At 37.3% G+C, this 24,163-nt stretch overlaps 1 protein-coding gene across 1 annotated transcript in view; it reads left to right on the top strand.

Annotated features, from left to right (window-relative positions):
* LOC103563474 (uncharacterized) overlaps positions 1–24,163 on the top strand; it is a 308,328-nt gene that overhangs the window by 8,491 nt on the left and 275,674 nt on the right. Inside the window, exons 4-7 of the mRNA XM_070585104.1 lie at positions 12,949–13,035; positions 17,864–18,055; positions 18,908–18,988; positions 21,878–22,083. Coding sequence (XP_070441205.1) covers positions 12,949–13,035; positions 17,864–18,055; positions 18,908–18,988; positions 21,878–22,083 — 566 coding nt within the window. The remainder of the gene's footprint in view (positions 1–12,948; positions 13,036–17,863; positions 18,056–18,907; positions 18,989–21,877; positions 22,084–24,163) is intronic.

Here is a 24,163-nt window from a genome sequence, read left to right as displayed (position 1 = left end):
GAGAATAATTACGCTTAGGGTAGATCAGGTGTTGGTGAGAGAGGGTAAGATGAAGTCTATGAAAAGGATAACATCTACGCAAATTGTTAGGGTGGAAATCAATATTACAAGCAAGTGCTGTCCAATAGGAATAAATGTGAGCTACATATGTAACTTTAAATTTTCCAATGGCCCACATTAATAAAATCAAAATGGAGCAAGTGAATTAATTTTAATAATATATTTCATTTAAACCAATATCTACCAATATTATTGATTTAAAGTTAAAAAATCATTGTAAAACTTTAAAGAGATATTTTACTTTTTTGTATGAAGTCTTTGAAATCTGTGTGTATTTGACACTGACAGCAAATCTTAATGTAAGCCCGCCTCTCTTCAAGTGCTCCATAGGCATATGTGGCTGGCGACTGTGCAGTTATAGCTGGTTAGGTTGAAGTCTGGCTGCTCAAGTTTGCCTGGTAGAATTTGTGGAACTCTTAGAGAATTATAACTTCCCTGCCCACTAATGCTGCTTAACCAATATTGATCCACAGTACAATACTTCCAACACTGTCTCAGTTGTCCTTGTCATTTCTAACATCATTTCTATGATATAAAACATCTGAACACAAAGGATATTCCCAGAGGTAGGTTGAATGAGTTCTTTCATGTACCATGAATTAGTAACATCTCAATGATGTTAAAGAAGACGTGTTCCGGAGGCCAACTTCCTTGATGCTGGTTTGTATGTATAAGTCTTTATAAGGAGAGTGTAATTTTTTAGATAAATGTGTATTTATTTATCATTCTTACCTATCCCTAAAATTAGAATTTATGTTCCTATGTTAGTCTTTCTCAACCCTGGCTGTGTATCAAAATTGTCTGTGGAGCCAGGGGCCCTTTGGGAAACAGAACGTCCAGAGATGACTCTTGGGCAGCTATGTATTTTAAATTTTCCACAAGGCATTTTGATGGACAGCTGGGGTTGAGAACTACTACTGGGGGCTTACTTCCCATGTCTGGAAGATGAGAGTGGGCATGAAATGTAGTAACTGTCATGAGCGATCATTAGTTGGCCAGGTTCTAGGAAATAGACAGAGAGAAAATTTTGTAGCTCAAAAGTAGAGCAGAGTGGAAGGAATAAAAATAAGAAGGTTCAGATGGAAAATCCAGCAGTGATTTATCATCCTGACAAAACCAGCCAGACATTGACATAGGTAGGGGTTACGCCATCTCTATTCTGGGACATAGTCAACATTGGCCAAAAAAATTACTTGATGCATTTCTACCCAAAACCACCCTGCTTGCCTGCCTTTGGCAGAGCCTCCAAAAACATTCAATTGCAAATGAGATGTACAATTTTATGGTCTGTGAACAAGGAAGAATATTTGAAATATGTGAATTCAGAAACTGCTAGATATTACAGAACACAATGTTTCTTGTTAATACCGTAAAAAAAGAACATTTACATCATCTGCCAATGTGATTACTTAGGTAAAATCGAGTAACTACATCTTTTTCCCGCAGTATTATTACAATGAGCACAAATTATCATCCTATAAGTAAGTATCAAAACATTTGCACCTTTTAGGTGCTTTTTTAAAAAAAACTTTAGTAAGTAATGGCGGAATTTCAATGCTACTTTAACCAAATTATTTCAAGGAAATGTAAAGTTATTGGATAAATAGCAATTTAAATTATGGGGGAAATGTCTAGGGGAGGGATTTTCTGAAAACAGACTTTGGATAAAAAGCCTTCAAACTTATGATGGATTGAGTTCCTTTGTATAGGAGAAAAGTAACTAAAGTAAGCACATGCTGATCTTTAGAAATTGGCAAAATAAGCAACTACTGGGTGGAATGATTTCAAGATTGCTGGGTGAGCACCCCCAAATCCCAGCTCAACACTCCAATGTTGAGCATCCTTAGAAGCTTATTTGTCTGAAGGTTCTCCCCAGAAATGACAGTGTGCTGCAGAGCTGACACTCTAAGTTGGTATCAGTCATTTTCCCAAGGTGTGAATGGAGAAAAACCACAGCCAAGCTCTCAGTCTGCCTGCCGCTGCCCCGTCTCCTCCCAGGCTACTCTGCCTCTGCGCCCTCACTTCAAATGAAAGTCGGCCAGGCTCTGCTCGTGATCGTCTTTCCACTCCTATTGGCCTTTAATTTCTAGACAGACAATTGGCAAAAGCATTCAAACCCTAATTTGTAAATTCTCAGAGGAATTCACATATATGTGATTATATTTGGCCATATGTTGTCTGCTCCATCTTGCCCAGAGCTTGTGTTTCCTGTGTGTAGACTGCTTTTCCAATGCCAGCATCTCAGCTCATCCTCTTTCCTCACTTCCAGCTGTGCCCTGGTCTGATGATGACCAGCCTTACGAGAAGGGGAAATTCAGAAGTGTATATTTGAGAAGGGAGTCGACTCACAACTGCTTAGAATTTCAAAAGAGAGAGGAGTTGGGTTAGGTTTCAAACCTAACAAGGGCTTGTGGGCTGCGTGGTCAAAGGGCATATTTAATAATCTGAATATATGACATGGTGGCACAAAAAAGGTGGTGAACATGGCATGGCCTCTGAATTCTAAATGGCAGTAAAGTGAAATGTGGGACAGACATGAGAAGGAGCCATGGAAAGGCTTTAGATAAGAAGAAAGAAGGAATAATTGTAGAAGAGGATAGTAGAATAGTTAAACTGATGGTATGTGAATTAATTCTACTTGGAAGGTTTTTTCCTATTGATCTCTAACTTTCACCAAGGTTATTTCAAGTGTTCTTCCCATCCTTGCTTCACTTACCCAGAGTCCTAGGGGAGAGCATTTGATTGGCTATGCTCAGGTCACTTGCCTGCCTCCTGGCTTTATCACAGGTGGGAGAAATAGATTCTGTCAACCCTTCCTGCCTCCTGTAGTTGGAGACAGGAACCTGGAGTTACTGGACCATCAAGACTATACACACTGAGGACTAGGAAATTGTGATGCTATTAGGAAGGGAAATGGATTCAAGACAGAAAAACCAACCAACCAAACAAAAATCTGATGAATGTCTTGTACAGTTCCTATGCCTTGGCTTATTTATTGATCATAACCTATTGTTAATAATATCAGTGTAGTTTAAAAATGGAAATGGTATATGCATGATTAGTTGGGCATAAAATAATTTATATAACATTTTGCTTAGGAGTTAGATATGTAATACCAAAAATGCTTTATGCATTTCTCCATTTTCTCCTCATTTACTGGAAAGCATATTGATTGAACATCTTCTATTTGCTAAGCACTATGCTAGATATGGGAGACATAAATATGAGCACAACAGACATGGAATCTCTCTATGTTCGTGAAACATCACATCAGCAAAGTCATCTTGAGGGCAGCTCTTGAGATTATAGTTGATTAAACCAGATTAATCTGGCACTCTCAAAAAAGCAATATTTTCTCATATAAAATTTTTACTTCTATTTTATAAATAGCATTTCTTGCATTGACTCTTCCTAGAAGTACAGGCGAAACAGGAAAAGTAAATGTGTGTGTGTGCATGTGTGTGTGTGTATTTGTGTGTGTACCATACTAGCATAACTGGGATCCCAACTTAGTTGATTAAACCGTGTTCAGCCCAGGACTGAGCAGGTCTGAGGTTTTGTGGTTTAAAGTGCCCTAAAATGACCAAACTTTTAGTGAAAAAACTAATATAGAAATTTAGGTTTTCTGATACATTAACAAAATAGGCAGTATCTTAGAAGTAGGACAGAAATTGAATTTTTTTACCTTTCAAATATTGGGTGAAAGTTTTAAAAATACTTTTTGGCCATCAGAATAAGAAGTTACCCTACATCAATGAATTCAATATTAAATTCAAACTTCATTAAACTCTCTTTAGCTGCCATCTGGCTGGTGTATTTTATTTGTTGCATTCCCATTTTAAGAAAGACCGAGATGGAAGAAGAAAATTCTAAGGAAAGAGACAGTCAGGCACACAAGCTTGATCCCATGCCAATATCTTAGAGCCAGAGAGGAAAGGTAATTTTGATTATAGCACACTGCCAATCATGTTGTCCCATTGTCTAATCCTCAGGTATTTGTTCCAGGGTCTTAGGGAGAGAGGCTCGGCATAAAAACTGAGATCTCCATCACTTTTTGGGGACTTCAGTAGCTTTACCTGCCAACCTGTGTAACACGGAGGTTTAAGAAGGACGCATACCATGTGTGTGGATGATGTGTACCCCTCCACTTGGCATTGCCAAAGGAATATGAGATGGACAGAGGCATGAGTTCAATGTTTGATCAGAACCAGAGCAGACATTGGAGAGAACATGGCATGGCCTATAAGAGGTACCAGCAGGAATCAGTACTGGTGCCAACAGTGGTCAGTTGAGCTGGCCTCAGCAGCAGCTCTGGAATTGACAGGAGGTGGTTACCCTGTGGCTTTGTGGAGTGGAGGTGCCACTAGTGATTTCATGATGGATATGGAGATATTTGTGGTTTGAAGAGCACCTCTGTGAGCGCAGAATCTTTGACAGAAGGCGGCAAAACGGAAGGCTGGGCAGCAGAGAAAGAAAACGGCAGATGTTCCAAGGAAGGTGAGAGGAATGAGTTTGAGCATATGTAATCTAATGCCTTAGATCCTTCCAGAAAAAGTGAAAGGTTGTTTGAATTAAAGGGAGAGATGCATAATAGTTGTGCCTGAGCTAGAGAAATCCTGGATTAGGGTTATAATTGTGACTCTAAATCTATCTTCAGATTGTGTGGCCATCAGAAATACATGTGTACAAAAATTTGTAGCAAAAGAAATATATGAGTATACATGTTAAGTGCGTAATTCAAATTTTCTGAGAAAATATGTGATGAGAATTGTTTTCCGCCATAGTGTACATAGCCTAGATTATTTTAGAAGGGATATTGTATAAAAGTGTTTACATTGTTCTTATTTATAGCTATTTTTCCCTTAAGATGGAAAACAGGTGTTATGTGAAATTTATAGAACATTAAAAAATTTTTTCTTGCTTTGGGACATTTCAACTATTATTAAGAAAAAGAAAATATACAGGAAAAGTTTTTGGTTTAGGTTTATTGAACTGACCTGAATTTGTGTCTTCAGATACCATTTGGCCCCTAAGTGATTTGAATTTCTTTCACCAACTTGGAAAGCTAAAAATAAAGAGGCAGGAAAGCATCCTTCCCACCAAAGTAAAGGAATATTTTATGTAGATATCACATGGATAAAATATTTGATCAATTTATATGAATTAATTTAAGCTTACTTTCTCATCTTTTTTTTTTTAAATGGAGCAACAGAGTTCTAGAACAATGTCCAGTTGGGGAAAGGGCATTTTAATCAAACGTATGAGTTTTGGGAATTTGAACAGAATAAGAAAAGTTCAATTTATTTGTTTCTCACAAGGAACTGGCTACCTCCAGGAAATCGGACAGATATGCCCAGGAAATTAGCTGAATGACTATTTGTATTGTCTTTTTCTATTTCCATTAATGCTAAAATTGAAACCATGGGTAACACTTTGCCAACGGCTAAGCATGGTTATTTTTCTATCTTTTCCTCAAATTAATGTTAGTGAAACCCCCAATGTATAACTTTGTAAAGTAATATTTTATAAAATCTGTCATAAGTAGTTGATCGGAGAAAGAATTTTTATAAGAATCATTTTAACATTCAGAGAGATTCCTTCATTACTCCAGGTCATTGATGATAGATAGATTTATACATTTAAGCGACTGGATTTATTTATACGCCAGTGAAACTTATAGACCTTTAAAATAAAAATGTGAGCACAGGAATCTATAGGATGGTGACAAGTATGGTTAACAATCTTAGAATAAAATGCTGGAACTAGATCATATAGCCAATGAAAGTCCAGTGACTTTCGTAACATAAGCAGCTACATAGTAGAACTGAGAGAAAAACTTGTTTCCTGATATGTTAGTGATGCAATCAGTGTCTTAGCAGTTGACCAGGTTACAGAATTGTTTACCTACATCCTCTTAAATATTTGGTGAAATTTTTTAAAAGAGTTTTTTGCTATCAGAATAAGAAGTTGCACTATATCAATGAAATTCCATATAAATTTCAAACTTCGTGAAGCCACCATGTTGACTGGAGTTCAGTCGTTGCGTTTCCATTTTAAGAACAATTTTACTAGAAAAGTTTTTTCGTGACCTTAGTATTTTGTGCTTTTAGCACAAATTAGTCCTTAATCTCCAGAGTTTCTTTCAGATACTTTTTGTGTTCTATTAAAGAGAATTTAATAGGAAATAAGATTTTCTTTAGCTTTCATCAGATTAATTGACCAAAAGCCGTATTAAAAACCCATAGGAAGTCCTGAACCCCTTGTTTTATGAGATAAAGAGTTTAGTTGTCTATAAATTACTAGATTGTTTTTGGACAAAGGATTATTAATTAAAATCGTTTAGCTAAATCTAATAATCCGTTATATTGATTGTTTTCATATTAAAGTGTGCTGCAGTGTGATGAAAACATTACTACCTGAATGAACCCTTAAATATAATACATAAATATATGTAATCTTAGATCCCTGAGGAAGACATATTGTTAAATGAATGAAGGCACAGTCAGAAAGATTATAGGGGTAATTGATGGTAATATCAGGTACTTCCTAAATTGAAAGGCAATATTCCAAACTATCTACATACGTTCATTTATATGTAGGATAATGTTGCCGGGCTTCAAATTAGAAAGAAAGAAAACCTACTTTGATATTGCTTTTGCAGGACTTTTAAATATGTGTAAAAACCCAATATATTTATACTTAACCTTTGAATTATCACCATTACTTAAGCAATGGGAATAGCTTCCTGTTTAGAAGTTAGGTACTTAGGGACACGCTTTAACTCTGAGGATTCCAGGTCCAGAGGAGCACATGATGCATTAATGCCTTGGGGTCCTGTCGGAGAAAGCCCTGCAGCAATTACACGCTCAGCGGCACTCCAGGGGTTTGAAAGTTAAAATGCCTCGTAATTTACCATGAGGTAGGGCCTTAGGGGAAGAAAGAATATGGCTCAATTAATTAGTACTTGTTAGCAAACTTCAACTATTACCCTATTTAGGTTTTCAAAGCACTGATATCTCAAATACCCACAAGATTTGGAAAGGAAGTAGGAATAAGCAGTTGAGAAAGCTAATTTGTCCAACAGGGCACCTGTGCTTGAATATAATGTGAGCAGCAGATCGTTTCACAGGGTAGCCTTTCTCTCAAGGAGAAATGGGAAATGGTATCAATTTGCTGTTTTTAACAGACTTAGGCCTTTTAGATTGAGTTTCTGGGTAAGATTAATACTCTTGATGACCGCCTATGGATTCCTATGAAAGTCTAAATACATTGATTTTTGAGAGCTATCTGCAGCTGTGTTATGTGTGCTGATTTTCTGTTTGCTCTTTAGAACTCCTAAGTGGCTATTGTTGATACTTAGAAAAGTGAATGATTCTTAATGTTTATCTGGTTGTTTTTCAAGCTATTATTCAAATAAGATCTTTGTTCTAAAAGTTTTTTGGTCAGACCTCTTATATTTTTGTGGTGTGGAATCCTATTGTCTTCAAATAATAATTGCATAAAATATAATTATTTTCAGTAATTTTACTCACACTCTCCCTTATTTTTGTTCTAACTGCTTTGGCCAAGACTGCTAAGAGACTGTTGGACAATAATGTTCATAGTGGACAATCAAGTCATAGTTTGAGTTTTTGTCATTAGGTTTTTATTTGTTTTTTTGGGGCTTGTTGTTGTTTTGTTATTCAGTATAATGAAGACTTTGATTTAAAATAACTATTCTTTATCATATGAAATATTGTATCTTTAGTTGCCTTTAATTTTAAAAATGTTTGTAAATCAACCTTATAGAAATAGTATTAAAATGGATTTAGTATAGTAGAGCATGTCTGAGTTTGACATAGTTCCCACTAACCTCTATTCTGTTACAGCCCCTGATTTCCACACTTATGTTTTATACTTACATGTAAACATCCTGGCCCTGTGGACATTTAAACCCGAGATCTTCATATTGGAGTTTCAAAGTGGGGAAACTATGAAGTTTCCCCAAATTTATTTATAAAGTTCATAAGAAGCAAATTTAATTATAGTTATCTAGGCTTCATGCCTTTAAAAGGAATAATGTTCAGGAGAGTATCCTAGTTTATAAAATTTTGGTGCATCACTGTAATCATAGAATGTAAATTATTTAGTTATTTAGTTTACATGCAGGCCTTGTGTTTATTTAACTTCAAGTATATTATAGAAAACATGACGGTTAGTAATGAAAATCTGAGCTGAAGCAGGTGGATTCACAGGAAAAGGACAAGAGTGGAGCCGATCAAAACCTCCTGAGAAACAGGGAGATGCATTCGGATTTTCTTCCTCCCGAGCTAATGGAGCTGATTTGAAAGGCAGTGATTGCCTTGTTGAGTCGACACTTCTATGAGTCACACTAACCTTCCTCTGGTGGGCAATTTCAGTCTCACTCTTATGGCCCCCGAGGAGCTGCCTGGGCGCACACTGGAGGATTTCCTGGCCAGAGTTCACCTACAGTGTAATTTAAGTAAAAGCCCTGATTGCGTTCTGTGCTGCTGAGTTAAATGATAGGAAAACCTGATATGTGTGGAAGGGCAGAGGCAAGTGTGTGTGTTCCTCCCCGATTCAGTAAAAACTAGCACAAGAAATGCATTAACTGAGGCTAATTCTAAACATTGAACAGCTATTTTTAGGAAGTTGGAAACAAGGGCATGGAGAATATAGACAATATCACTACACTGATTTATTAGTTTATGGATTACATCCAATTGCTTCAGAACCATGCCTAAATATACAAATGTATATGCAGCTGTCAGATTGTTCATTTGAATATAACAAACAGTTAAATATCAGCCATGTTAAAACCTGTTGTATCTATGTTGCTAAATGCCCTACTTTGAATTTCTCTGTGGGTCTGTTAATTTTCCTGTGAGATGATTTTAGATATATCCAAAAGGATTTTCTGAATGATTAGGGCACTTTTAGGAATTTATCCTATTAGCAATCTACCTTCTGGTAATATACACTTTACCCTAAAACCATCTCATTTTGTTGAATCCTGACACTATCCAATGAATCGTGAGCAAAGGAGCTAGTGTTAAGATAAATTCTGTTGTTTCCAAATTTATAATAGATTCTGGGTGCTTTGCCGTCTTAGCCTCTGCCTCCTGTCTTTAGGTTATTGGCTCATCAGGCCAGGATATACCAATAGAAAGGGAGAATCATTTTAATATTTAATAGTAGATTCTTATTGAATTTGTAGGCTGATTTATGTTATAGCAAGTAATTGGCAAATTAGTCATAAACTATAAATAATAAATTACAAATTGTAAGCATTATTATTGCTTCACTGTCTCAATAGTCTCGAGAACACAGTGATTTGATCCTGAGTGTCATTCTTAGTTTGAAACAAGGGTATACGCGAGTGACGGAACGCTCACCCCTCCCTGGGTGGCGTAGTTAGCCTTATCTGGCTCTATTTTTTCCCCCACGTCACTTATAATCACCTAATAAACTATAAAATATACACACACTTGTTTGTGTTCGTTCTGCTCACAGAATGCAAGCTCTGTGAGGGGAAGGATTTTTGAGTGTTCTGTCTTACTAATACTTTCACATAATAAGCACTCAATAAATATTGGTTGAGTGATTGAACAGACATGAAATAACAAATCAGCATAAAGTGGCATGTATAACAACTTAATAATAATTTGAGCCAAAACATTAGTCAAAGTTGGTTCTAGGACTGGTGAGAAAGTGTGGATTCCATTACCTACCTTACTGTAACTTTAGGAGGCTGACAAGATTTGAGAATCATCCACAAACAAAGCATCTTCTGATGTCTTTATGCCTTGGTGTCTTTTCTCCGTTGCCCATGCTTCTCTTCCCATTAAAAATTCCTTTCCTGGGGTGGACCTGGTGGCATAGCGGTTAAATCTGGCATGCTCCACTTTTGCGGCCCAGATTCATGGGTTCAGATCCTGGGTGCGGACATACACCATTCATCAAGCCATGTTGTGTCAGCATCCCACATACGAAATGAAGGAAGTTTGGCACAAATATTAGCTCAGGGCTAATCTTCCTCAGGCACACACACAAAAAAAGAGGAAGATTGGCAACAGATATTACCTCAGAGCGAATCTTCCTCACCAAAAAAAAATTCCTTTCCCCTGTATTTTTGATTTGGCTTATTCCTAATCACATTTCAAAACTTACTTCAGGTAGCAATTTCTCCAGGAAGTCTCCTTTGAAGTCTCCAATATGAGCCAGATGCTCTTGCTATGGGCTCACAGAACTCCATCCTTTACCACAGTATTAAATCACGCCAGACTGTAAATGTTTAACTTCCTTGTTCTCTCAGCACTCTATGCTCTGAAAGCAGGGGCCACAGTATTTTCTTTGTTTGTTTTTAAAATCCAGACATAGTGTTTGCTTCCTAAAAAGCACTCAGTTAAAAAGCAAAAGGAAAGGGGTCTTGAAGGAATATAGAGAGAGGATGGGGAATAGAAAGGAAGAGAAAAATAAAGGGTGATAAAAAGATGATAACTCGTTCATTTTAATCAAGAAAGAACATCTAGACAATAAAAAATTGGGGTATTACAATAGGTTTCCAAGAAGTGTTTACTTATTGAATGAATTCAGACGATGCTATGAGTACCTCTGTGTGCCAGGCATGATTCTGGGCACTGAGGGGGCTGCAGCAGACAAAGGGAGAAGGTCACTGCCTTCATGGGGCTTATTTTAGTGGAGGAGACAGACAGTAAGTGTCTTATATTATATATATAAAGCAATACATAATATAATATAAAATAGAATATAAAACACACATACATTGCAAAAACATATAACATACAAATATATAACATAATATACTATTATAGAATATAAAATAATATAGAATTTGGGGATGTTTAAAAGGAATTAGTGGATTGCCTCTTCATTCAAGATCCCTCGTAATTCTTGTGAAATTCTATTTACCATATCCCAGAATGCGAAGTATAAAATAAATCACTCCAGGAGTGGCATTTATAACTTACATGTGTGCCCCAATCCATACTGAATGTGGAAGGAACAATTTGCATAGATTTTGAAACCACACGCAGACCTAAAGGGGCCCATCTCGCTGTTGTGTGCAGAAGCATCAAGCCCCGAGGGGAGTCTTAGTGGACTGAAGACTCCAGGGTGCAGGCTTCCTTCTTGCACAGCTGGGCAAGACCCTGATTTCTCAACCGACAACAGGAATGAGAATGGTAAACCAAATAAACTTCTGCAAACTTTAGTTAAAAATGACTTAAATTTGTTTTACTCTCCAACATTTTGATGAACTTGGTATTACTTACCAATAGGTCATTTCCGTAGACAAAAGATTTGACTTTTGTATTGAATTGGGGGAGTTCCCAGGATCTGGGTACCAAGAGTTGACTTACGCTACCGTAGTAATATAATTAGGAGTACACTACCGTTTTTGCTTTAATATAGCTGAATTATTTTGCCAGCATATGGAATAATGTACTTAGAATATCACAGTGCTTTGTGGTAGAGGGGGAAAAAAAAACAATTACGGTGAATGAGGTAGAATGGCTGTGTTATTGCAGTACATAAGACTTTGATTACATACTGCCAAGATTCATACCAGCCTAGTAGTTGTTGACAGATAAAGTAACAAAAATGAAACTCATTTATTTTTTCTTTATTGAGACCTCAAGGAAAAGCAGATTTTCAGTTCTTGTATTTACTACATTGATAGAACAGAGACTGACAGCAAAAATGTGCCAGTCCAGAAATATAAATTAAACCTAGGTTCCTATCAAAATTCCATTTAGCCTTCGAGAAGGAGCTGCTGTTTGGATTATTTTTGATCCTAAAACTAATATACCATGGAGTACCACAGAATACCTGGTGTATATTAACCCTTTCCTGTAAGCAGTACTTTCAGAATTATTGTTGTCTTCACTCCGAAGTCTTTATTTGTGTTTTACAGTGTTTGAGGCGACTTGAATTTATCATCAGAGTAGATTACGTTTTACTGAATGCAAATTATTAGCAATAGACATATACATTTCAGTCTGCAGGAAATATGAAACTAGATTTGGAAAATTGATAACAGACCCTTTTCTCTATTATAAAGTCATATTTGATGCTACAGTTGGTTATTGAGATAAGGACAAAAATAAGTGGGAAATATCAAGTGAGGATTTTTGGTTTGTGTTGAGTTTTTTGATGTGTATTGAATAAAATTCCTGGCTGAATCATTTGTACCTTCTCTTCATGTTACTTGAGTTGACATAACAAAGAAGACCTGTAAACAGACACCTCTTACTTTCCTCCCTCACTCCCTTCCTTCCTTTCTTTTTCTTTCTCTCTCTGTTTCCTTCCTTCTTTTCTCCCTCTCTCCCCACTCCCCTCCTTTCTTTCTTTCTCTTTTCTCTCTCTTCTCTCTCTCTCTCTTTCTTTTTATTCAACTATCAACATGGGAATTTTGCTACAGTTTTTCATAATTAAGATACAACTAAGTTAACTACAGAATTCTGGACACAATAACATGATATAGGTAGTGAATGATATACAAGTGGGTAAATAGAGCCATCAGTGAACTCTAAACACCATTAGACTACAACAATGTCCATCTCTCAACTAGATCCTAAAAATAATTTTCCTTAAGTTTTTTATTATTATTTTAATGTCTACATTTGATAATTTTCTCATTAATTTTTTAGCAACAGAAAGATAGCATGAACTTGTTTCTTGAATTACCTTTTCTGACCTTTTGAAAGATGGTAATTACTAAAAAGGGAGGCTTGGAAGACTTGTAAAAAAATTAAGCTTATAAAGTAGCTAAAATGGTCCTTCTGTGCTGGTGTCGATTTCAAAATTAACATTTTGGTTCATGTGCTTCTAATAATCACTGACCCTTACTTCATGTACTTTCCACAGGAAATGAATACAGCAGAAATTACTTTGACCCACTGATGGATGAGGAAATAAACCCAAGGCAGTGTGGGATGGAGGTCAGCAGAGAGGGTGAGCTAGAATTAAGTATGTAATTTTTGTGTCAGAATATTCTTTTCCATTCATGAAAATGAGGTGACAAAGATCACACATGCAGTTCCATTTAGATTTTGCAGCTTACAATTTAAATGGTAAGTTTTAACCACTAACAACATGATGGGCAGCGAAGGTAATTTTTCATCAAGGACAGCAAGCTGGTCAGAGAGAAGAAGCAGGAGTTTGCTCTCATTGATGCTGCTGTAAGCTGTCTGGCGCTCTTATAAGACTGATGTTATGCTTATGAGAAGCATCATGGCTTTACAAATGCCATCTCTGCTCTTGGAGTTTAAAAAGAGCATTCTTCAATAAAATTCCTCCAGCACACGAGATTTCCATACATAGTAACTATTGAATTCCTTTCATCGAAGATGGAATCACCACCTGAGTTTTGAATAACAAAGGTGCAGTGATATGATGATTTCCTCTTCTGTAATCTTGTGTTTAGCTGTATTTGTAAAATAACAAATCAAAATTGCTCCTTATGTGCACTGTACTATGCATAGTCGATAGCTCACCAAGCCCTCTAGGGTTTACAAAGGTTACTGATGAGATGAAGATAGTGACAAGCGTTACTTAGAGTCATTTGCAATCCAGACCATATTCCACTGTTGGGCACCAGTCATTGAATCTGCACTTTGTAAGGAAACACTGGAGTAAATCCTCACAAATAAAAGGGCTCAAGCACAGTGCAAAGATCATTTTAAAAGACAGTTTTGAATAAACTAAATCTACTTTTAAATGATGCAGAATCCATGGATATCATCAAAAGACATATGTGCAAAATAAGGCAAGAACTTACTCTCAGAACGAGTTTTTACCAGTAGCTCAAAATGAGGGCAAATTGGAAACTGGAAAACCTTAGTCTTTTATTTTCATAATACACTTGAGGGATAAGAGAGAATCGCAGTGCATTCTGGAGACGAGTAGCCATAGAATTAGCATTTGAGGTCTGTTTTAATTTCTTGAAGATCACAATATATAGCTATATTTGGTGGAATATTTGTAATGTAAGGACTAAAGGTTACTTACTAAGATATGTTGAATGAATGATGAATGGCTCTAACCATGGACAGGTACGTTTCATAAGACAAAATATTGTTGGTCACCCTTCCTTTGTCAGCAGTTATTGCCCAACTCCTTTGGGTGAACGTGGGGTTCCACGTTTTAGAGCAGACACTTCTCTTTACATCTGCCCACAATTCAGTTTTAAGTCTGCGATTAATGATGTCTTCCTTTTTCTTTTGGCTAAATGGTTACCCTGTTTAAGGGAACAGACAGTGCTAATGAGCACGAGATATCCTTTTGCACCCTCTACGGCACAGGGCTGAAGACCATGCAGTGCTGTGGGACGGGTCCTGAGGAGGCCCAGCCTGAGCAGAGTGCAATGCACAGCCCTTACCTGCCAGCCACCAAAACACATGAGCCAATTCCTTAAAATAAATCTCTCTCTTTCTCTTTCTGTGTGTGTGTGTGTGCATGCACACATTGTATATGTATTATATAATATGTAGAGAGAGAAAAAGAGAGATCCTATTGGTTCTGTTTCTTTGGAAAACACTGATTCATCCATAAGCTAATATTACCCATACCAAATCATATACAAAAGTATAAAATAATAAAATGTGCATCTACTACATAGAAGCACTCAGATCCATATCCATATTAAGTAAAAAGTATTTACCAGAAATCAATGATAAAGCAATTGTCCATTATTTTTTAAATCTATGCTATATAAAAATTAACATAACATTATCTTTTCAGGATTTAGTGTAAAAAATAAAATGGTGGTTGTGGTGGGTTATTTACACTGATAGAGTCATAAATTCTATTAAACATTGCAACTCATCTAACCTACGCTATTTTCCTTTATACCTTGACTTCCAGGAAGCACAAAATAAGAGTGCTTAATTATAGTTAAAACATTGTCCTCCGTTTTTTGTATTTTTACTGCTTCCTTTTGTAGGTATTCTCAAATCTTCCCTTTCTTCTTTATGTGAACTTTGCTCTGACCATATTCATCTATATTTCTATTATAAGCTGCCTCAAACTATTTTGGTAAGGCAGGCTGGTTGGCTGGAGATCCAGGTAAGAGTTGATGTGAAATTCAGGTAAATATTAATATTGCAGTCTTGAGATTGAATTAAGCAGGGCAGCACACTAGAAATGGAGGTATAATTATGTCACAGTGTTGAGGAGACTCACTTCTTTGGGAAACCTCAGTCTTTCTTAAGGCCATCAACTGATTGAATGAGGCCCACCCACATTATGAAGAGTAATCTACTTCACTCAAAGTGTATTGATTTAAGTGTTAGTCACATAAAAAAAATACCTCCACAGCAATATCTAGGCTGACGTTTGACCAATCACCTGGACACCACAGCCTAGCCAGGTTGACACATAAAATTAACCATCACGTGTTGCGTTTAATAATAACTAATCAATTCATAATAATACCTTATAGGGTGGTGAGGGCCTCTTGATTTGACATACTAAATGTGTTCTCTCTGATCACCAAACCTTAACTCTGCTGCTCTTTCTCTTATCACCCTGTTGTTTTTTCCTTTGGCGTGCATCTTAGTTGTTAGTTACATGTTTATTGCTATACTTATTTCTTTAGCAACTTTCTTTCCTCTAGACCTTAAATGTCCTTAGAATCTGGCATAGTGCTTGGCTTATATATGATGCTTAATATTTATTTGCTGACGTGAAAATCACAAGATATATGAAATCTCATTTTCCGTTCCCTCTCAGGATCTCTGCTAACCCTACTCAGTCCCAAGTGAACATGAGCTCCTGCCTGGAATTGCTGAGCTGCTTTTGTCCACATCCCTCCTGCTCCCCTTTGATCCATTCTCAAGACAGCATCTTGCCACTCCCTTATTAAAGCCCTCTCATTGTGGTCTATTGCATTGAGGGTGAAGACCAGTATACTGTCCGTCCACGTGTCAGATCCCCTCCACTTTCTCTCCATGCTCTCGCCACACTGGACTACTTTTTGGTCCTCATTTGCTTGGAGCTCCTTCTGGACGCTGAACCCTCTCAGGTGCTAGGACAGCTTCTTTCCCCTTCTCATGTGGTCAATATCCTCTCTTCTCAAAGATTCAGCATAAATGTCAATTCTCAACTCACTTGACTAAGCTAGGTGATGTTTCCCTTTATGCCGCCTTTAGCAAACTCATCACAATGGTCAGAAAACTGTTTCTTAGTGCAGTTATCTGTGAAATGTCTTTTTCCCCTATTAGATCATCTCCAGAACAGAAGAGGCCAGAGATTTTGTTTACCTTGTTCACTGATCACTTCTTAGAGTCTAGCACAGCAGTGGGCATAGAGCAGGAACTGACTAGAGAAATATGTGTTGAGTTAATGTATAAATGAATTATTTAAAGTGCTAAGCATAGTATCCAACACATGGCATGCCTTCTGTGAACACTGGTTGTTATTACTTCCTGAGTGCTCAAGGGGTGTCTTGAGTTGGATACAGTAACTCTGACCAACCAACACAAAACCCTCCAAAGGAGCCATTGTGATTCCCATTTTGAAGATGAAGAAATAAGCACAGACAGATTTAGTATTTTCCCCAAGACCACAGAGCAAGCATAAAGTGGAATTCAGCCTCGTGTCTGTGGCACCATCTGTTCTCTTTCCCCTCAGGAGTTGAGTTTGCCCTGTCAGCTCTCTCCCCTCTTCCCTTTGAGGAAAACATCTGAAGGGAGAGGAACCGGGTTAATCCAAATTGTTGAATTTGAGTTTGAAGGGGACATTCTCTTGCCTTCTGTTTCTGTGTTATGTCACTTGTTTGACCCTCCAGGGTCCTAATGGGGCATCATTGAAGGAGGCTGCTCACCAGATCGGCCTCCCCAAGGAACCAGAACCTCAACAGCCGTAGTCTGTTAGGTTTCTCTAGTTCAGCTTCCTCTCATACAATGCCTCAAAAGCTGTCTATAACTCATTACTTAATAATGAACCAAAAGTGCTCGTTTAAAATGACAGAACTTGAACTATTGAAAAATTACCCACTTCGTTCAGTTACTAAGTAGTTAACAACAAACAAACAAAGGAGGGTGGCTACGCTTTGCTGAGTGCCTACTATGTGCCAGGCATGAAGCTTGGTGCTGTACGCGTGTTGTTTTGTTAATCCTCACAACTATCCCATTTTGGGGGCAAGAAGATTAAAGCTCAGTGATTCTAAGAAGCTGCCCAAGGATTACAGGGCTAATAAGTGGCACAGCTGGGATTTCGATGCAGGTTTGGCTGATACCAGACCTGCGCCATGGTGCCTCTCTCCTAAAGATGGTGTCTATATTAATTTCATTTACCTCTTGTCTGTCTGTTTTGACACTCTAAATGTATGTTCATTTATTCTTGTCTGTCACCCTCATTGGGCCATCAGGATTATGAAGTCCTTATATTGGGGCTTTTATTACATCTGCAGAGAATTACCCATCTATGCATCTGCTATTGCTCGATGTTAATTTCCAAATAAGATTCTTTCATGAGCCATATATCAGCTTTGTAAGTTTTGTAGCTGTTCCCACTAGGAGTTATAAAGATTCAGGCAATGCTGGAATAGAAGTACGTGCTTAACTACTGCACAGTCTGCAAAATGTCTTCCAGGAATTGCCCCTCTCCTTTTTTCCCAAATGTTGGGGTGGTAGGAGGTCTGTGCTGGCTCTTGGCAGGAAAAGAACATTTGCACGTCAACTGACACTTGAAAAAGTCATCTGTGGGGTTCAAGGAGCAGAAGCTACTAACTTCAAAGACTTTTTTATGTTTCACTTTCAAACATTCCTTCTGGCTCCAGTAACCGAGGCTTTCCTGTTTAGTCATTCCAAGTCCATGAATATAGGCCACGTTGGATTTTTTCCAATGCTGATGCTCAAAAGATCTCAGGTATGGACAGAAAGGGAAGACCTAGAATTTTTAGGATCTTCTAACTTGGTGAATGAGGATTCCGGAAGGCTCTTCTGGAACACTTGCTCGTGGAGTTTCAGATGTGAGTCGCAGAATTACCCACCATCTTTGCAGTTGACTCACCCATGGAGTGCGCAGTGCTAAGTAATAGGAGTACATGGGCCATATTAAAACCGCCACAGTAAGAATACAGCCAGTTTAGCTAGTTCACTTGCCATCTGTGTGGAGGGGAACATGCTTGATGTATGTATGCGTTTTCTAATTCTAAGACTGGGCAGGTCATCCAACTCGGCATCATTTATGTTTGGTTCCCTCCAGTGGCAGGAGATCCACCTAGATGACCTTTTAAACCCTCTTGCAGAACTAGGTTTTTATGATTATGATTTTTTTCTTTTGTAATGACGTGACCTTGTTACTTTAAATTCACAAAAGAACTAAGTAGCCCTTGTATTTGCTATTATATTGCAATAGCATATATAAAAGAATCTAAGACCACCTAAAATCACCCAGGTTTGTTGTTTCTTATGTAAAGTAGTAAAAAATATGATATATAGAGAGTAGCTAATGTAAAACATTCATTTTGATCAAATGCTTATATATTCTATTATATGATTTGACAAACCATAATGGCTTGTTCTGAAATGATTCTTGTGTAATAGATGTCATAAGCCATTGAATATGAGATCCTTTTTATTGGAGAAGTATCCAATTAGGAATACCCTGCAATATACATTTAAAAATCATTGTTCCAATTATCATTGATTTACAAAAGTTTTTTTTTTTTTCGGAGCAAGACAGCATATTGAATAGAATTTGTGTCTATGACCTATAAGATAACTAAATAGCCGTGATGATTAATAATGTCTTTTTGTAATTATATTTGCATATCTATGAATTAATTGTTGAGAAAGTTATCATAAATATGTTCTTTTAGCACCCTTACAAGTTGATAATAGAATTCTCTATGATCGATTAATGAAGCTGTTTGATGAGAATGCACAAAGAGAACCCCCAGGTAAGAGGCCAATTATTTTCAATCTTTTATATTAACCTTAGTTATAAATCCATTGAGATGGTTTATTGCAAATGCTAATTTTTTTAAAATATAGCCATTCATTGATGACCTAGGTGTGTTTTTGATCATTGAAAATATTTAAATATAGCTAAAGTTGGGGGGAAAAGTAATTATAGCCCAATTTATTATAACTGCATAAAATTTACAACACTAATTAGCAAAAATGATTTAACAGACTAACTATTGTAGGATGCTACAATATCATAGGACATATTTGGATTCACTAATTTATAAGGCAAATGCCACTCTTTTTAAAGAGAATGTCTTAGCTTTTAAGCAAATGCTTTGGGGTGAAAGAAGACAAGTAGTATATTGTTTTCAATCTTAGTGTGGAAATTAATACTTGTGAATATTAGGCTCTTTAAGTAAGAAATTCTTGTATGCATTAATCTAGGAATTTAAAGATAATTCTTTAAAATTAAATTCTTAGTTTAACACATATAAATTTATGCCAGAACCACACTGGAGTTTTTACCAAAACATCAAGTATAAGTTGCTGTGTACACATGTATTCAAATTCATGGGGAATAATTCTATTAAGTTTTTTTTCAGTGTGTTTAGTTCTTCTCAATCATTTTATCTACCTTATTAAGATAATTTCTTAAAGTACTTATAAGTGAAGGGGCTTATTATGGTTGTCTTTTAATAATTAGAGTTGTTATTTCTATTGAATTTATGCTTAGGCTTCACTATTTACTAGCTGTACAACTTTGGGCCAGATTTTTAACCGTTCTTTGCCATTTCTGCCAAATGGATATATTATACCTCTACATGGATTAGTTATGGGGATAAGCACATACCTAGAATAATAAAAATGATGATGATAATGATGGTGATGCTGCTGCTGCTGCTGCTGAAAATATTAATAGTAGCTAAACATTCATTGAGTGCTTACTAGGCATGGTTCTAAGCACTGTTCTAAATAAGGTAAATACTAACTTATTTAAACTTTGTAACAGGCTTGAAGGTTAGGCCCCATTTTTGATCCCGTTTTACAGAATAGCATCCACTAAAAATTTTATTCCTGCCTAGATACACCTCCCTTTACTTTTTTGCTATCAGTTTGTGTAGCCAAAGTTTTGTTTCTTTTTGTCTTTATAAACAAAGCAAACCTATTTTTCATGCCAGTTTGATCCCTCTTTTTGAAGGATCCTGAATTCAAAGGATGTGTTGGTCGAGATTCTCTAGAGAAGCAGAATCCAACAGAACCAACAGAGAGGCAGATTTATTTTAAGAAATTGGCTCATGCAATTGTGGGGGCTGGCAAGTCTGAAAGCCTTAGGGCAGACTGGCAGTAGAATCAGGTAAGAGTTGATGTGAAATTCAGGCAGGAGTTGATGTTGCAGTCTTGAGTCAGAATTCTGTAGGACAGCAGGCTGGAAACTCGGGTGAGAGTTGATGTTGTGGTCTTGAGACCGAAATCCACAGGGCAGGTCAGCAGGCTGAGAACTCAGGCTGGATTTCATGTGTTGCAATCTCGAGACTGAATTCTTCTTTTCCAGAAACCTCCGTCTTTCCTCTTAAGGCCTTCAATTGATTGGAAGAGGCCCACTCATATTATGAAGGGTAACCTGTTTTACTCTAAGTCTACGGATTTAAATTTTAGTCATCTAAAACTTGCCTTCATGGCAACATGTAGACTGATGTTTGAACAAAAACTCGGCGCCATAGTGTAGCCAAGCTGACACATAAAATTAAGCGTCACAAATAGCTATATTTAAATCATCAGGCCTCTATATTTTTAGTCTAATGTCTGAGTCAGCAAATATATATTGAATACCTTTTTTTGTGCTAGACATTGAGTAACGCACTTTTAGACGTATTGTGTCCTTTCCATTGTGACAAGTCTTTGCAGCTCGGATCCCTTGAAAACAGTAAATTACACATTTACAGGTGGCACCTAATCAGTCTTCTAAACTCACTTATGGGCTTACAAACGTCTTATGGAATTTACAGGATAGTCAGGGACTTCACCAGCTATTTTATACACGAGGATTTAACTGAGACCTACAACGTTTAAGGACTTACACAAGGCAATACTGGGTACCAGTGAACAAGGAAGGCCAGCAGGCCTCTGGATGCTGCATCCCAGTACTCTCTTCACCTCATTTCCCTCCTGAAAAAGAAGATTTCATCCATTGGTTAAAAGTTTCTAGGTTCTTGTTAAAATTCTAACATCGGAAGGAGGGGAAATTCCATATTTTACCTTCTAGCATTTTTTTCAAGACTAGAAGAGAGGGGATTACTTTATATGTATAGCATACAGCTAGCTAGATGAATAGATACAATTTGTAGATGATACGGTTTTCAGATGATAGAGACAGAAGTACAGATACCATTTATATAAATGCTGGCATTTCTATGCAAATAAACAAGGCAGCCTAAATAAAGTCCTTCTGTGTGTGCAAAGCTCGGGAACTGTTCTCAGGGATCCCAACTTGGAAAACGAACCCAGAGCTCTGGCTTCTCATAAACCTATTCATCTCCCAAACTGGTTTCAGTGAATGGCAAGTATGTGGTAATATGTTGAAATAACAATGTGTAACATTAACGCACAGAGCAGCACAGTATCTTCAGGATATATTTGGTAAGTGGGAAAAGGCCTTTATGCACCCTACACTTTGCTCACTTTTTAAACATGACAGGACGAACAAGGGTTGTGGGTGTTGTGGTTGGTTTTTTATCTTAACACTTGTTTGGGGCTTTAGTGATTTCCCAGCACATTAGACAGAAAATGATTTGCTAAATTGTAGATTATGACAACTTTATCCAATAGAAGAAAAGTGTGGTTAGATGACTGTGTGTCTAGCCAACATTAAAGTGACAAAGAGCAGATGGAATTCCATGTGATCTTCTTGGGGTCAATAGATGACAGCGTGGAGCAGGAGACCTTGGGTTCTGAAGAGCCGATGAGGTCCAGTAAGAGTCCAGAACTCCACAAAGAGGATGGTGAAGCCGCCTCTGCTTCCAGCGAGGACTTTGAAAGACATGCTCAGAAAGACGTAATTCTGCCTGGAAGTTCTTCATCAGAACAGGTCAGCAGTAAAATATTTTTCAAGAAGTGTAAGATAATCTTTCTTTTTAAAATGACAAGTTGAAATGTCAGTCCTACACATTGTCTACTGACTTTACTGATCAACATACCTCCTGCTAGAACACGGTTCTTGACTTCCCTGAGTCTTTTCCCTTATTTTTCACATACGTTTTACCATGCAGAACTTATGCTATCTATCAACATCAATCCTGGCCCTTCCACAGTTTAGTTTCATTTCATCTGGTTTTAATTTATGTTAGAGTGCTAATCTCTAGCATATTATAAAGTATCTGTAATAAAAACTGAAACCAGCAGAAACTTACTTGGCTAAAATTAAGAAACTACGTGGACCTGTTTACACAAGCACTGTATAAATATGTGAATAATCTAATATATGTGAAGTCACCATTTAAGGAACTTAACGTGCACATTTTAACTGTTGTGACCCACACCACACAGGTGCGTCGCTAGCCCCTGGATTGTGTTGACTTCAGAAACACCTTTTCTGTTTTCTGCATCTGTAGTTTCCGTTTATCTGCAATGTAGCATTATGTGCTCAGATCCACCAAGAAGAGGAATAGTATTTCTTCTATGTAGTCACTTTATCGAAAATAAAAATACAACAATCCCACGTGTCTAGGTCCAGGCGTGTGTATGTATGTGTTGTTTTGTGTGAAAGGTAAGCTGATTCAGGCTAAAGAAGAAAAAAATATCACCAAGTGAAAAAGATTGTTCTCAATGATTTCTTTTATTAAATCACAAGTGGAAATATTATTTCCTGCTTCAGAAGTGAGAGGAATAGCTTAGTTTGGGGTGGGGGGTATTCTCTAATTTGGAGTGTAGAAATTCCGTAACAGGGTTTATTTTCTTCATTTGGGCCACTTAGATCTGAATATCCTGGGCACATTAAGGTTACATCTATTTTGAGCTTTCTCAAGTAAATGACCCTAATTAGCAAGTACAGTCTTTCCTAACAGACACCTGGATGGAGCCTGTAGCAGGTTGAATTGTGTCCTCCAAAAAGATACAGCTGAGTCCTCACCCCTGGTAACTGTGAGTGTGACCTTATTAGGAAACAGTCTTTGCAGGCATAAGTAAGCTAAGGATCTCCAATGAAATCATCCTGAATTGGGTGTGAACTCTAAATCCGATGACTCGTGTCGTCACAAGAGAGCTCTGAGACACAGACACCCAGAGTGGGGAAGACCAAGTGAAGACAGAGACTGGAGTGACACCTCCACAAGCAAAGGAACACCAAGCATTGCCACAGGCCCCAGAAGCTAGAGGAAGGCACGGGGTGGATTCTCCGCTGGGACCTCATGAAGGAATCAGCCCTGACAACACCCACATCAGACCTCTGGCCACCAGAACTGTGAGACAGTAGCTTTCTGTTGTTTTAGCTACTACGTTTGTGGTAATTTGTTATTAATAGCAACCATAGACAACTAATACAGCTCCAAGGGTGGGGGATCCCATGAGCTGGGTTATGCCTCTTCATTGATATTTTGTTTATTTTGCTTTTTTAATTTTCAGTTATTTTACTGAGGTCATAATGGTTTATGCCATTGTGTGATTTCAGGTGTACATTATTATTTGGCAGTTTCTGTATAAACTGCATCATGCTTACCACCAATAGTCTAATTTTTATCCATGGCCATACATATGTGCCCCTTTACCTCTTCTGCCCACCCCTCAACCCCCTTTCCCTCTAGTAATCACTAATCTGTTCTCTTTGTCCATGTATTTATTTATCTTCCACATACGAGGGAAATCACTCAGTATTTGTCTTTCCCCATCTGGCTTATTTCACTTAACATCATACCGTCAAGGTCCATCCATACTGTTGCTAATGGGATGATTTCATCATTTTTTATGGCTGAGTATTATTCCATTGTGTGTATATATATATATATATATATTCACCACATCATTTTCTTAAATTGTGGCAACATTGGTTTATATCATCATATAAATTTCAAATGTACATCATTGTATCTCAATTTCTGTGTAGATTATATCATGCAATCCATCACCACACACAGTGCCTAATCACCCCTTTTGCCCTCCTCCTCCCCCCTTCT

Source organism: Equus przewalskii, chromosome 19, assembly GCF_037783145.1.
Source record: "Equus przewalskii isolate Varuska chromosome 19, EquPr2, whole genome shotgun sequence".
Classification (NCBI taxonomy): domain Eukaryota; kingdom Metazoa; phylum Chordata; class Mammalia; order Perissodactyla; family Equidae; genus Equus; species Equus przewalskii.
This window is presented reverse-complemented; position numbering and strand designations above follow the sequence as displayed.